At 46.3% G+C, this 16,702-nt stretch overlaps 1 protein-coding gene and 1 long non-coding RNA gene across 11 annotated transcripts in view; one reads left to right on the forward strand and one right to left on the reverse strand.

Annotated features, from left to right (window-relative positions):
- The window catches only part of LOC130282073 (alpha-2-macroglobulin-like protein 1), a 137,209-nt gene that overhangs the window by 80,336 nt on the left and 40,171 nt on the right, over positions 1-16,702 (reverse strand). For all 10 annotated transcript variants that reach the window (XR_008846234.1, XR_008846236.1, XR_008846235.1 and 7 more), the window contains exons 11-12: positions 13,508-13,672; positions 9,831-10,049 (exon numbers count right to left, since the gene is read on the reverse strand). Coding sequence is in view for 7 of the 10 variants with exons in the window: in XM_056529944.1 (XP_056385919.1) it covers positions 9,831-10,049; positions 13,508-13,672 (384 nt within the window). In the remaining 3 variants the exon portion in view is untranslated. The remainder of the gene's footprint in view (positions 1-9,830; positions 10,050-13,507; positions 13,673-16,702) is intronic.
- LOC130282075 (uncharacterized) overlaps positions 1-16,702 on the forward strand; it is a 58,395-nt gene that overhangs the window by 34,494 nt on the left and 7,199 nt on the right. The window lies entirely within an intron of this gene.

The raw sequence follows: 16,702 nt of genomic DNA on the forward strand, positions 1-16,702 counted from the left end.
AGGACATCTTGCAAATGGGGTGAAGACTTGATGAACTTCTTGACAACCAGATTAAACATGTGTGCCATGCAGGGCGAATGGTTCACACTTCCTTGTCGCAGCGCGGCCACAATGTTATTCCCATTGTCGGTCACCATGGTTCCCATTTCCAGATTTCGTGGAGTAAGCCATACTCGGATTTCTTCCCTAATGAACTTTAGCAGTTCCTCCCCTGTGTGACTCCGTTCGCCAAGGCAAACCATGTGAAGGATGGCTTGACACCGCTGTGCCCTACACACGTGGTACAAAGAAGGGCCACCGAGATTTGGACGTGCAGTGGAGGCCGAGGACACGGGGGAGGAGGAGGAGGCGCACACTGTAAAAGGATTAACTGCCTGGGAGCGAGAGCGTGGAGGAGGAAGCAGTGTGACCTGTCCAAGAAGCAGGAGCGCAAGAAGGAGGGTTTGACACAATGCTCCCTTCGGCTGAGGTGGTAGAGCCTTGGCTGGATAACGGAGGGAGCGAATGGCCACGTGGTGATGCGGCAGGCTGGACCACTACATCGGAGCCACGGTTATCTCAGGCCGCTTTATGGTGGCGAATCATGTGTTGACGCAGGGCCGTGGTTCCGAGATTGGGACCCTGACCACGCTTCACTTTCTGCCCACAGGTTTTGCATGTGACTACGCTAAGGTCCTCCGGATTCTTTATGAAGAACAACCACACCGCAGAGTAGCTCATTTTCCCACCCGCAGTCCGCACTATTTGACTGCTATTGGCGCCGTCTCCAGGAACCCCTGTTCCACTGCCTCCCAGAATGGTAGCTTACCGCGAAGCAGGTGGTCTCCCCCTGGCACGTTTGGCTCCTGAATTTCCACTACTGCCACCTCCACGCTGATTGCCAACCGTGCTACCGCCTTGCTGCCTCATAGACAAAGAGCAAATCTCTTCTCCTGATGATGATGATGATGAAGCCCCGGCTTCTGCACCCGGCTCCCAATTGCAATCGGCTTCATCATCATCAAAAGATGTGTGCACGTCACTGATGTCCTCCTCGTGTTCCACAACAGTGTCTGCCTCAGGACCCTGAACAATTGAAACACCGCCTCCCAAGTCACTCTCCGCATCAATACTTGGCCGCCTTGCGGAGCAAGCGACGCATGTCTCCTCACATTCTTGGCTGCCCATTAGCTGCTGACTGTCTTCTATTACATCGTCCTCACTAAATAGTGGAGCTGAACCCAAAGCATGAGATACTTCTTTGGGAGAGGGAACAGCATAGGACAAAGGCAATGGGATTACGGGGACTGCTCCCGGGCCATGCCAACTGAGGGTTGTGTCTGAGGAACCCACCGACTCTTGACTGGGGTTGTCAGATGTCACTTGTGATGATGGGGATGAGTGTGCAAACCAATTGACGAGGAGAGATGGGTCGACGACAAGACCGCTGGGTGTTAACGGGAGCTCAGGCCTATTGCTGCGACTCCTGCTGCCACTCGCCCCAAGTCTGCTGCCAACTCTGCCTGACGTATGTAGGCCTCTGCCCCTTCTCTGTGCACGTCCTGGCACTTCTCTGCCTGACATACTTAGTGCGTTTATGTGTATTACAATGCGCCACACTACTCTTTAAACGGTATTTGTCTAGAACAGCAGCAGGCGAATACTTACGGCTGTCCTTTCACAGTATATAGGCCCTAGACAGAATAACAGTTACTAAATAGTACACTCCTTTGTTGTATGTATGCCCTTTGCAATGATGAGAGTACTGGTATGCGTATTTCTACGCAGGAAAAACTTTTTTTTTTTTCTTTAATACACCGGCAGGTGTATAACGTGTGGTAAAACACAGAATTTAGCACAGAGACAGAAAAAAAGGTAGTATATGGTACACTATTTGCTTGTATGTAGGCCCTTTGCAATGATGAGCGCACTGTTAAGCGTATTTGTACGCAGGAAAAACTTTTTTTTTCTTTCATACACCGGCAGGTGTATAACGTGTGGTATAACACTGAATTTAGCACAGAGACAGAGTACCAAGTGAAAAATGGTAAAAAGGCACTAAAGTCCACACTAATATGACTTATTTCTGAACAGCAGCAGGACCCAACTGGGCAGCACCACAGAAAAAACTCAATTGGGCTGAAAAAAGAGGAGATTAGATGCTCCATAAAGGTAAAACAGCTGTGAGATCTATGACGCAGGTGACTGCTGTGCAGCACCTCTATGCCTGCTATATTGAGTAACGAGAATACGAGGTTTTGCTAGAATCGTTCTCGGTCAGAACTGCAGCAACACTGTGCCCTGTGTCTTTCCCTAATGCTGATGTCACCGCTATTTGTAGCGGTCGGATGCTGTATAACGCCGTTGTATGCGATCAGCACACAGACGTGCAGTCACTTCCTTTCCCTATCTCGTGCATAGAAGAAATGACCAGAGGGAAGATGGCCGCCGATTATATAGGGGCTGTGACATCACAGGGGTCAGTGAACACTGATAGGCTGCATCGCACATGCGATTCAGGGTCAGCCCGCCTACCTTCATTCCTGCCGCTGTTTCCTGCCCTCCCATAATCCCCTGCCCCATGTACTCACCATCTTAGGTCTCCAATAGCCTGGAACGCTGTAAAATGGAGTTTAATGAAGCGATTCGCGCGATAGAATCACAGCGATATTCGTATTCGTTGCAAATCAAATTTTTCATGAAATTCGTAACGAATTCGGGTTCGTCAACTTCGATTCACTCATCTCTAGTCCCCAGAGACCAAGAACTTACATTACTATATCATAGCTTCTATGCACAAGAATAAAACTAAAATTATACTGCCTCCTATGAACAGGAATATAACTACTATTACACTGCTCTATGTACAAGAATGTAGCTACTATCCTACTGCCTCCTATGTACAAGAATATATCTACTATAATACTGCTCCCTGTGTACAAGAATATAACAATTATAATACTTCTCCCTATATACAAGAATATAACTACTATATTACTGCCTCCCATGTACTAGAATATAACTACTATAATACTGCTCCTATAAATAAGAATATAACTACTATAATACTGCTCCTATATACAAGAATATAACTACTATAATACTGCTCCTATGTACAAGAATATAACTACTATAATACTGCTCCTATATACAAGAATATAACTACTATAATACTGCTCCTATGTACAAGAAAATAACTACTATAATACTGCTCCTATATACAAGAATATAACTACTATAATACTGCTCCTATATACAAGAATATAAATACTATAATACTGCTCGTTTGTGCAAGAATATAACTACTATAATACTGCTCCTATGTACAAAAATATAACTACTATAATACTGCTCCTATATACATGAATGTAACAACTATAATACTGCTCCTATATACAAGAATATAACTACTATAATACTGCTCCTATATACAAGAATATAACTACTATAATACTGCTCCCTGTGTACAAGAATATAACTACTATAATACTGCTCCCTATGTACAAGAATATAACTACTATAATACTGTCCCCTATATACAAGAATATAATTACTATAATACTGCCTCCTATGTACAAAAATATATCTACTATGATACTGCTCCTATATACAAGAATATTACTACTATAATACTGCTCCTGTATACAAGAATATTACTACTCTAATAATGCTCCTGTTACGCCGAGCGCCCCGGGTCCCCGCTCCTCCCCGGAGCGCTCGCTTCACTCCCTCCGCTGCAGCGCTCCGGTCACGTCCTCTGACCCGGGGCGCTGCGATCCTGCTGCCAGCCGGGATGCGATTCGCGATGCGGGTAGCGCCCGCTCGCGATGCGCACCCCGGCTCCCCTACCTGACTCGCTCCCCGTCTGTTCTGTCCCGGCGCGCGCGGCCCCGCTCCCTAGGGCGCGCGCGCGCCGGGTCTCTGCGATTTAAAGGGCCACTGCGCCGCTGATTGGCGCAGTGGTTCCAATTAGGGTTTTCACCTGTGCACTTCCCTATATTACCTCACTTCCCTTGCACTCCCTTGCCGGATCTTGTTGCCTTAGTGCCAGTGAAAGCGTTCCTTGTGTGTTCCTTGCCTGTGTTTCCAGACCTTCTGCCGTTGCCCCTGACTACGATCCTTGCTGCCTGCCCCGACCTTCTGCTACGTCCGACCTTGCTTCTGCCTACTCCCTTGTACCGCGCCTATCTTCAGCAGCCAGAGAGGTGAGCCGTTGCTAGTGGATACGACCTGGTCACTACCGCCGCAGCAAGACCATCCCGCTTTGCGGCGGGCTCTGGTGAAAACCAGTAGTGGCTTAGAACCGGTCCACTAGCACGGTCCACGCCAATCCCTCTCTGGCACAGAGGGTCCACTACCTGCCAGCCGGCATCGTGACAGTAGATCCGGCCATGGATCCCGCTGAAGTTCCTCTGCCAGTTGTCGCTGACCTCACCACGGTGGTCGCCCAGCAGTCACAACAGATAGCGCAACAAGGCCAACAGCTGTCTCAACTGACCGTTATGCTACAACAGTTGCTACCACAGCTTCAGCAGTCATCTCCTCCGCCAGCTCCTGCACCTCCTCCGCAGCGAGTGGCCGCTCCTGGGATACGCTTATCCTTGCCAGATAAATTTGATGGGGACTCTAAGTTTTGCCGTGGCTTTCTTTCCCAATGTTCCCTGCATCTGGAGATGATGTCGGACCTGTTTCCCACTGAAAGGTCTAAGGTGGCTTTCGTAGTCAGTCTTCTGTCCGGAAAAGCCCTGTCATGGGCCACACCGCTCTGGGACCGCAATGACCCCGTCACTGCCTCTGTACACTCCTTCTTCTCGGAAATCCGAAGTGTCTTTGAGGAACCTGCCCGAGCCTCTTCTGCTGAGACTGCCCTGTTGAACCTGGTCCAGGGTAATTCTTCCGTTGGCGAGTATGCCGTACAATTCCGTACACTTGCTTCAGAATTGTCCTGGAATAATGAGGCCCTCTGCGCGACCTTCAAAAAAGGCCTATCCAGCAACATTAAAGATGTTCTGGCCGCACGAGAAATTCCTGCTAATCTACATGAACTTATTCACCTAGCCACTCGCATTGACATGCGTTTTTCTGAAAGGCGTCAGGAACTCCGCCAAGATATGGACTCTGTTCGCACGAGGCGTTTCGTCTCCTCGGCTCCTCTCTCCTCTGGTCCCCTGCAATCTGTTCCTGTGCCTCCCGCCGTGGAGGCTATGCAGGTCGACCGGTCTCGCCTGACACCTCAAGAGAGGACACAACGCCGTATGGAGAACCTCTGCCTGTACTGTGCTAGTACCGAACACTTCCTGAGGGATTGTCCTATCCGTCCTCCCCGCCTGGAAAGACGTACGCTGACTCCGCACAAAGGTGAGACAGTCCTTGATGTCTACTCTGCTTCTCCACGTCTTACTGTGCCTGTGCGGATGTCTGCCTCTGCCTTCTCCTTCTCTACAGTGGCCTTCTTGGACTCTGGATCTGCAGGAAATTTTATTTTGGCCTCTCTCGTCAACAGGTTCAACATCCCAGTGACCAGTCTCGCCAGACCCCTCTACATCAATTGTGTAAATAATGAAAGATTGGACTGTACCATACGTTTCCGCACGGAGCCCCTTCTTATGAGCATCGGATCTCATCATGAGAGGATTGAACTTTTGGTCCTCCCCAATTGCACCTCGGAGATTCTCCTTGGACTTCCCTGGCTTCAACTTCATTCCCCAACCCTGGATTGGTCCACTGGGGAGATCAAGAGTTGGGGGTCCTCTTGTTCCAAGAACTGTCTAAAACCGGTTCCCAGTAACCCTTGCCGTAACTCTGTGGTTCCTCCAGTAACCGGTCTCCCTAAGGCCTATATGGACTTCGCGGATGTTTTCTGCAAAAAACAAGCTGAGACTCTACCTCCTCACAGGCCTTATGATTGCCCTATCGACCTCCTCCCGGGTACTACTCCACCCCGGGGCAGAATTTATCCTCTCTCTGCCCCAGAGACTCTTGCCATGTCCGAATACGTCCAGGAGAATCTAAAAAAGGGCTTTATCCGTAAATCCTCCTCTCCTGCCGGAGCCGGATTTTTCTTTGTGTCCAAAAAAGATGGCTCCCTACGTCCTTGCATTGACTACCGCGGTCTTAATAAAATCACGGTTAAGAACCGCTACCCCTTACCCCTCATCTCTGAACTCTTTGATCGCCTCCAAGGTGCCCACATCTTCACTAAATTGGACTTAAGAGGCGCCTATAACCTCATCCGCATCAGAGAGGGGGACGAGTGGAAAACGGCATTTAACACCAGAGATGGACACTTTGAGTATCTGGTCATGCCCTTTGGACTGTGCAATGCCCCTGCCGTCTTCCAAGACTTTGTCAATGAAATTTTTCGTGATCTGTTATACTCCTGTGTTGTGGTATATCTGGACGATATCCTAATTTTTTCTGCCAATCTAGAAGAACACCGCCAGCATGTCCGTATGGTTCTTCAGAGACTTCGTGACAACCAACTCTATGCCAAAATTGAGAAATGTCTGTTTGAATGCCAATCTCTTCCTTTTCTAGGATATTTGGTCTCTGGCCAGGGACTACAGATGGATCCAGACAAACTCTCTGCCGTCTTAAATTGGCCACGCCCCTCCGGACTCCGTGCTATCCAACGCTTTTTGGGGTTCGCCAATTATTACAGGCAATTTATTCCACATTTTTCTACCATTGTGGCTCCTATCGTGGCTTTAACCAAGAAAAATGCTGATCCCAAGTCCTGGCCTCCTCAAGCAGAAGACTCCTTTAAACGACTCAAGTCTGCCTTTTCTTCGGCTCCCGTGCTCTCCAGACCTGACCCTTCCAAACCCTTCCTATTGGAGGTTGATGCCTCCTCAGTAGGAGCTGGAGCTGTTCTTCTACAAAAAAATCCTTCCGGGCATGCTGTCACTTGTGGTTTTTTCTCTAGGACCTTCTCTCCAGCGGAGAGGAACTACTCCATCGGGGATCGAGAGCTTCTAGCCATTAAATTAGCACTTGAGGAATGGAGGCATCTGCTGGAGGGATCAAGATTTCCTGTTATTATCTACACCGACCACAAGAACCTCTCCTACCTCCAGTCGGCCCAACGGCTGAATCCTCGCCAGGCCCGGTGGTCTCTGTTCTTTGCCCGATTTAATTTTGAGATTCACTTTCGTCCTGCCGATAAGAACATTAGGGCCGATGCTCTCTCTCGTTCCTCGGATGCCTCAGAAGTTGATCTCCCTCCGCAACACATCATTCCACCTGACTGCCTGATCTCCACTTCTCCTGCCTCCATCAGGCAGACTCCTCCAGGAAAGACCTTTGTTTCTCCACGCCAACGCCTCGGAATCCTCAAATGGGGTCACTCCTCCCATCTCGCAGGTCATGCGGGCATCAAGAAATCTGTGCAACTCATCTCCCGCTTCTATTGGTGGCCGACTCTGGAGACGGATGTTGGGGACTTTGTGCGAGCCTGCACTATCTGTGCCCGGGATAAGACTCCTCGCCAGAAGCCCGCGGGTTTTCTTCATCCTCTGCCTGTCCCCGAACAGCCTTGGTCTCTGATTGGTATGGATTTTATTACTGATTTACCCCCTTCCCGTGGCAACACCGTTATTTGGGTGGTCGTTGATCGATTCTCCAAAATGGCACATTTCATCCCTCTTCCTGGTCTTCCTTCTGCGCCTCAGTTGGCTAAACAATTTTTTGTACACATTTTTCGTCTTCACGGGTTGCCTACGCAGATTGTCTCGGATAGAGGGGTCCAATTCGTGTCTAAATTCTGGAGGGCTCTCTGTAAACAACTCAAGATTAAATTAAATTTTTCCTCTGCATATCATCCCCAGTCCAATGGACAAGTAGAAAGAATTAACCAGATCCTGGGTGATTATTTGCGACATTTTGTTTCCTCCCGCCAGGATGACTGGGCAGATCTCCTTCCATGGGCCGAATTCTCGTATAACTTCAGGGTCTCTGAATCTTCCTCCAAATCCCCATTTTTCGTGGTGTACGGCCGTCACCCTCTTCCCCCCCTCCCTACCCCCTTGCCCTCTGGTCTGCCCGCTGTGGATGAAATTTCTCGTGACCTTTCCATTATATGGAGAGAGACCCAAAATTCTCTCTTACAGGCTTCTTCACGCATGAAGAGGTTCGCGGATAAGAAAAGAAGAGCTCCCCCCGTTTTTTCCCCTGGAGACAAGGTATGGCTCTCCGCTAAATATGTCCGCTTCCGTGTCCCTAGCTACAAGTTGGGACCACGCTATCTTGGTCCTTTCAAAATTTTGTGTCAAATTAATCCTGTCTCTTATAAACTTCTTCTTCCTCCTTCTCTTCGTATCCCTAATGCCTTTCACGTCTCTCTTCTCAAACCACTCATCCTCAACCGTTTTTCTCCCAAATCTGTTCCTCCCACTCCTGTTTCCGGCTCCTCGGACGTCTTCTCGGTCAAGGAAATTTTGGCTGCCAAAAAGGTCAGAGGGAAAAATTTTTTTTTAGTAGACTGGGAGGGTTGTGGTCCTGAAGAGAGATCCTGGGAACCTGAGGACAACATCCTTGACAAAAGTCTGCTCCTCAGGTTCTCAGGCTCCAAGAAGAGGGGGAGACCCAAGGGGGGGGGTACTGTTACGCCGAGCGCTCCGGGTCCCCGCTCCTCCCCGGAGCGCTCGCTTCACTCCCTCCGCTGCAGCGCTCCGGTCACGTCCTCTGACCCGGGGCGCTGCGATCCTGCTGCCAGCCGGGATGCGATTCGCGATGCGGGTAGCGCCCGCTCGCGATGCGCACCCCGGCTCCCCTACCTGACTCGCTCCCCGTCTGTTCTGTCCCGGCGCGCGCGGCCCCGCTCCCTAGGGCGCGCGCGCGCCGGGTCTCTGCGATTTAAAGGGCCACTGCGCCGCTGATTGGCGCAGTGGTTCCAATTAGGGTTTTCACCTGTGCACTTCCCTATATTACCTCACTTCCCTTGCACTCCCTTGCCGGATCTTGTTGCCTTAGTGCCAGTGAAAGCGTTCCTTGTGTGTTCCTTGCCTGTGTTTCCAGACCTTCTGCCGTTGCCCCTGACTACGATCCTTGCTGCCTGCCCCGACCTTCTGCTACGTCCGACCTTGCTTCTGCCTACTCCCTTGTACCGCGCCTATCTTCAGCAGCCAGAGAGGTGAGCCGTTGCTAGTGGATACGACCTGGTCACTACCGCCGCAGCAAGACCATCCCGCTTTGCGGCGGGCTCTGGTGAAAACCAGTAGTGGCTTAGAACCGGTCCACTAGCACGGTCCACGCCAATCCCTCTCTGGCACAGAGGGTCCACTACCTGCCAGCCGGCATCGTGACAGCTCCTATGTACAAGAATATTAATACTATAATACTGCTTCTATGTACAGGAATATAACCACTATAATACTGCTCCTATGTACAAGAATATAACTACTATAATACTGCCTCCTATGTACAAGAATATAACTATCATAACACTGCTTGTATATACTAGAATTTATCTACTATAATACTGCTCCTGTATACAAGAATATATCTACTATTATACTGCCCCTATATACTAGAATGTATCTACTATAATACTGCCCCATGACAAAACTATGGGTTTGCACCATTTGGAGAATCTTCTAATATGACTAAAATTGTTCTTTAGTTTGAGCATATAGCTTTCACGTATGGGCAGGGAAAGAGTGCACACTATTCTCGCCCACTCCCCTATACCTGTCTGCTTATGTACCTGCCCTAGGCGACAGATCTGTAACCACGGTGATGGTCACCTAACCAAAGCAACAAGACCAAACAAAAGCTCTCAGTGCAAGTTAACCCTTTGGTTCCTTACAATAGTACTGTACAATAAAGTATGTTTAAATAATGTATTTTCTTACCACATAATAGAATTTAACGCTTGCCCAGTCTTTCATTAGGTCACTTGGGCTTAGGTTATATTCCACTCGTATGTTGACTGTATGTCCACATGGGATGGTTCCAAAGATGGGCTTCAGTCGTAACATGCTCTTAGCTTCACTGTAATAGGGGCGCACAGACTGAAATGCGTCAGGAACGACTTCTTTGATTGGTCCAGCAGGTGTGGAGCTCATGTATCCCTGTGGGTGGTAGATGAGAGTAGTCATATTAACTGAACCTCTAAAGGTGACAATAAAGACAAAATGCCCTGTAGTCATAAACACCAAAAGCACATGACATCACCGAACTGAAGGGGTGTAAATCTGTACTAATAGACTTAGTTACATTTCCCCTCACCATCTTCCAATGTTCCGTTTTTATATGTAGTAATTCACAAAGCATTATAGCTTTGCAATTGTATTAATGAACCAGGAATATCAGGATGAACAGTTGACCCCATTGGTAGAAGTCTCCCACTGTAAATGTAATTATTGGAAATATGGTAAAAATCCGAAATTATTTTTGAAATTATATATTTTTTAAATTTAGAGTGGCAACTGGAATAAATGTCCTGTTAATGTATTATGTATTTGGATTTTTTATATATTTTTTTTTAGATACAGGAGGAGCTTGCCTTAAACAGCAACACATTGAGAAGACGATCCCTACTCTGAATAGGTGCAGGGTTGTCACAGGTCATAACAACAAACTACAGTAATACAGTTAAGTCAGGGAGAAACAGTCAGAACACAATGGGTTAAGAAGATGTCTGATGGCAGGGGTCCCGCTGCTGGGACCCCTCGTGATCTCTTAAGCGACACCCCAGTCATCTGGATCACGGAGCAAAATCCGCCCCATGTTGGATGATGGGCGACCACAGCTGTCACGCACCCTCCATTCATGTCTGACATTACGTGACATCACGAACATGGAAGCTCCAAGCTTTCATGTTCTGAACATTGCGGTGCCGGCCCAGAGATCGTGGGGGGGGGGGGGGGGTCCCAGCAGCTGTACACTCCACCCCCCTGCTGCAATCAGACATGTCCTTTGGATAGGGGATAAGATGTCTAGGGGCGGAGTATCCCTTTAAATAGCCAAGCTGCAGGGTGTGGACTCAAACAGACCACAGCATTGGCCAGAGAAGAGCCAGGCAGGATAGGCCAGGGTGTCCCCACAGCAACCACAAGCTTTGCCAGAGACTAGAAAGGTTTAACCCTTTAGGCAAAACTAGGTCAAGTCATTACACAGTCTACTCCATCCTTTCAGGCTGAGGGGGTGTTTTAGCTAAGTTCAGCCTCCCCTTAGGTGACAGAGCCCTAAAACATCCCCTCAAGCCCCCCCTGGCTCCTCTGAAGAATTCATTCTCATTCTGATAAACCTGCCTAGTCCCCTCCTGAGAGAGACAAAGGGAGTCTATGGGAAGGAGGTGTGCATGCACCCCATAGCTTCAGTCTGGGACCTTTGAGGGCTTCAAGTTGGGCCTAGAAATCAAGTGGCTACTCAAGCTATGTTTCCACAGAGAACCTGCACCCCACACTGGGCATTGCAGCTCAAGAGTGAATAAAAACTGTTCAACAGAAATTTTAATGGGAGCTAACCTATTTCATAGCATACCACAGGAATGAGTATCTTGGGACCAGATAAATCAGTAAAGATGGTACTGTCTTTCATCACATTCTTGCTTGACTTACTACCTGCACCTCATCATAACATGAGCCCCACATACTATTGGGCCAAACACCCCTATTCAAAATTGATGTGAGAGGTGCCCCTCCTATTTTGGTATTATAGTTCAGTAGACCCATTGCAGTCCCAGATCTTTGCTATGATATGGCTCAGTCACATTCTGCACAATATTTTACTACACAGCAATGATCTGCAAAATCACACAGGAAGAAAGCTTTATGGGAGATCCCCTTAAAGGGGTGCTCCAGCGTTCTAAACATTTTTTTCAGAACGCTCGGAGCCGGAAGCCGTGATGGTGATGTCACGGTAACACCACCCTCGTGTCACACCACGTCCCCTCCATTCATGCCTATGGGAGAGGGTGTGTCAGAAAACACGCTCTCTCCCATAGACATGAATGGAGGTGTTATGGCATGCCATCAGACATCTTATGCCCTATCTTTTGGATAGGGGATAACATGACTAGCAGCAGAGTACCTCTTTAACCCCTTGGGGACAGAGACCATTATGACCCTAAGGGCGGGAGCATTTTTTTCAAATCTGACCACTGTCACTTTATGAATTAATAACTCTCGGATGCTTTTACTTATAAATTTGATTCCGAGATTGTTTTTTCGTGACATATTTTACTTTATGTTATTGGTAAATTTTCTTCGATACTTGCATCATTTCTTGGTGCTAAATTCCAAAATTTCAGGAAAAATTTGAAAATGTAGCATTTTTCTAACTTTGAAGCTCTCTGCTTGTAAGGAAAAGGGACATGTCAAATAAATTACACATTGATTCATCTATATACAATATGTTAACTTTATGTTGGCATCATAAAGTTGACATGTTTTTACTTTTTGAAGACCTCGCTCCTATCCTTTAGGATGGTCCGATCATTCTTATTTTCCTGGGTGATCGGGTCACCAGTGACCAGTCCGATCATCCCCTTGCGAGCGGTGGTGATCAGAAATATGGAGGGCGTACAGGTACGCCCTCCATCCTTAAGTACCAGGGGCAAGGGCGTACCTGTACGCCCTCCTTCCCCAATAAATTAAGAAAAGGGAAAAAAAGGAACACAGAATTCTACACTCTTAATATATCTGTATTGTCCCAGTACAGGACATGGTCCTGTACTACCCTTAGGCCCTGTCAGGTTGAGACCCTCAGTGACCAGGGTGCTCCCCTGCAAGGTCTGCCCCTGTTGTTTCCAGAATGTTGTGTATATCACTTTAATTCCTACACAGTATCTTTATGTATAGGTAGTACAAAGGACCTGCGGGAGGTCTCAAGGACCTGTATAAGACTGTCACATGTTATGTTAGGCAGTCACATGATTTTTTGTCACATGTTCTCCCAGAGAGCACCAGCTTAACCTATGACCCACAACTTGACCAATGGGCTTTAGTCCAGCCCCCCACTATATAAAGGGGTGGCCATTACAATTCCCTCTCTTACCATCTGCTACTGAGCACAGAAACCACCATAGATCTCAGTACCAGTGTTCAGCATCTGGAAGACCCCAAAAGCTACAGTCATTCCAGTAAGTCTCAAGTCCTATGTCTGCTGTCACTAAAACTAATCAAGTCCAATCTCAAGTCAAGTTAATTACAAGTATATTGGTCCAGCAAGCTGCGAGGTCCTTCTAGGTCCTGGCCACCTCTCTGGGAAATCTGGCCTTAACTGTGAAGATAATTCCATCTGTCTTATAATAAGTAAAGCCTCCGTTTGACCATAACTGGTTGTGGACTCTCATTTCTCTTCTAGCAACTGGGATAGCGGAGAAACCGGGCATGTGGTGTGGCATGCGGAACCCTAAAACCACACTGGCGTCACGAACACTCAGGGTTAACAACATCTTGCCCCCGAGGTTAATACCATCTGATCCCACCACGCACACCGCTACGCCAGTGGTCCCGCCATACACCCATGGTCCACCACATATCTAAAAGTAAGAGTTGACAAAACAAGACATCAGAGTCCTCACCCGGATTGTGACTTGCCCGCTCCATTGTGATGTGTCCAGGCTGAAGCGGGCACGCCCCGTTTTATCTGTTCGTCCATTTACAGTATTTGTTTCATTTTCATAGATGACTTCCAGAGAAGCATTGTTAAATTGGAGCGGGGCACCGTCCCGACCCTGCGCAAACAGCTACAATAGAAAAAAGATTTCTTAGTAGTGATTTCTTAAATAGGCACTGTCAGATCCAAAAACTTTTTATATGTTGTTACTGATGAAAATTAAATACCTTTTGTAGAAAATCCCACCACTAGAGGTCCCTATACAACCTAGGACACTAACCAATCCTGCAGCACCATCTGCTTGTCAATGGGTCATGGACAAGAGATGACTCATGGACAAGGCTGCATGAGCAGACCAAGCACCTCCCACCAACACAAGGGAGGGACACGCCCCCTCCCATCACACACCAATCACCTCCCACCAACACAAGGGAGGGACATGCTGTGGTGTCCAAGCACTAAAGGCTGTCCTGTGGCTTTGAACTTCCTCGGGCAGACATGCAGCATAGGTGTTGGGCCCACTCAAGGACTGGCTATCACTGTTATCATGTTGAAGCACTTTATCAAATGGTTAATATATTTTGTTCATAAGTATTAAGTTATCTGTTATTTATATGTGTACTTAAATATATGTTATACCTTTAAGAGTGGAGCAGTGCAAGCTCATGTGACCCTGTATGCCCAATGGGAACCCCTAAATTCTTGGCCATATAGTGTAGTGGGGGAAGGAGTTACCCCAGACTAATCTGAGCACCAGTGTGGTAAAGGTGTGTGGTGTGTGGAGAAGCTCTAAGGGAAGGCCCAGATCAAATCTATCTCTTCAAGTCTTATCCTTCGGCAAGGATCCCCCGCACATAGGAAATTCAAGCCTGGTGGAAAAAGCTACAGGACCTTGACAGAACCCTAGCGACCTGGATCAATCTTCTGTCCTATCTCAAGTCAGTGTCAATCTAGTGGGTGAAAGCACCATAAGTCCTAACAAGGCAACAGGGTTCCCAAGGGGTTACCACCTTAGAGTCCCCAAATCACTTAGATGCAAAGACATCCCATGAGTAGAGTGCATAGGGTCTTCTCACATGGAGTATGTTTACAGTGATCTGACCAAACATTTTAGAGGACATGTACTGAGGCAAAAAGGTTCCAATGAATGGTGATGGGCTATTCAATATTAACAGGGCTGGGATTACATACATTTTGGGTTGGCTTGTGGAGGGTTCTACAACGTAAATATAAAAAATAACAAAAGAGATATTATATATATATATATATATATATATATATATACAGAAAAGATTTTTGTGGTACTGACCACTGCGTAAGTTAGGTCTCCCAAATTTAATTAGAAAGAATAATCGTAAAGGGAACCTTTAAAATATTAATTTTAATTTATCCTTAAAAAACGTACAAAAAAACAAAATAATAAATGGTAAATTTTTCTTGACCGCCACCAGTGTATATAATATACTTTTTGTTCAAACAATGTTCATAATTCCGTAATGATTCTGAAAGTTCAAACAATGTTCATAAGTTCCTGTGTGTTAAAGGTCTATTGATCAATCTCAGTATCGGTGCCTATTCACATAGGTAGCCGCTGTGCCTGCGTTATTCTCCTTTTCTTATTTCAGTATGTAATAGACGCATCCACATTGGAATACCAGTACAATACAACAACAATTCCGTAATATATTGCTCATAGTGCTGTGTTTAATTGCAATTAATCCCATATTGCTATATGCTTGTTCACATCCATGCCGGTTGCGATATATTTGTTATACTCCACATGGGTTTGTTCATTAGTACATAGGGTTAGTCGCCATCCCGGGCGTATATCCAACACCCTATATGTGCGCTTGTTCACACTCCTGCTAGTAGATCGTCAACCTGGGTGTATGTGCAAACCCCTCTGTATGTGCTTATTCACACTGCTGCCGGTTGATTGCCCTTCTGGGCGTATATTCAACACCTTATGTAGGTGCTCATTCACACTCCTACTGGTTGTGATATTTGAATAGTTTTCAGATTGAGGTTCTTAAATAAATCGTTTTTTCACCGGCTAAGGCGTATATCCTCCACTGTATAACACTCTCCGATTGGGATTAATTTAAATCACATATAAACATATACGGTCCTAGTTATTCGTCCTCGTATTTATTTTATTTTTGTAGTTCTAATATCCACTCTGCGTTATTAAGTTTTAGCTTTATGTTCACATTGGTGTATTCATGTCTCAGCCTTTTTTAACCCTCTCCATGAGACATTCACAGTCACCACAGCACCTCATTCATACAGTGTTATCTGTTAATTATTATTATACTGAGGTGTATATATTCACTGCACTGAAGAGCTCTATATAGTGAATATTCAGGGTGTAATTCATACACCTCGATTCTTCACTATTACTTATAGTGAGTATATTACTATGTATGTGAGCCCATCAATCATCACAATACCAATAAATCACCACATGCATATTTCACACAATTTGTAGTCTTTTTGTTACTCATGTACAAATAGATTCAGGTGTGATTGGACGATTGCATATAAACCTCTGAGTACGTAAAGACTCTGTTCACATTGTATTGCGGTCACACATATTGTTCAGCGTATATGGAGCCAAATGCAGATGTAGGGATATTATCCAATTTAGTATTTTATGAGATTCAGGCATTAGTAATCATTGATTGTAGTTGTATTTAGTATGCACAGTCTATAATGCGATTGTCAGCAACTTATGACCTTTATCATATTGGTATATTTAAATATGCACTTATTTCTTTTTTGTTATCCATTTGCATACTTGATATATTTGATACAAGTGTTCCGTGATTGTTATTCACTTAGTATCATTTTTCCTTTCTCACAGGAATCCATTTACACTTTGCATGCATGCATTGCCTTATATATCTTTTTTAAGAGAGGTCAATAGAAAAAAGTGCAAATGGAAAGAAAAACCTGGTGTAGATCAAGGATGCAGTTCACATTGTCTAGGTTCGACGCGTTTCTTTTGCCAGGTCTTCAGGAACCATATTAGGCCATTTTCTTTCATCAGAAGTATAGAGCCAGGTTGTTTGATGTCCGACACTGATGGCGGTCAGCACTGCCATCAGTGTCGGACATCAAACAACCTGGCTCTATACTTCTGATGAAAGAAAATGGCCTA

This window comes from Hyla sarda, chromosome 7 (assembly GCF_029499605.1).
Source record: "Hyla sarda isolate aHylSar1 chromosome 7, aHylSar1.hap1, whole genome shotgun sequence".
Lineage (NCBI taxonomy): Eukaryota > Metazoa > Chordata > Amphibia > Anura > Hylidae > Hyla > Hyla sarda.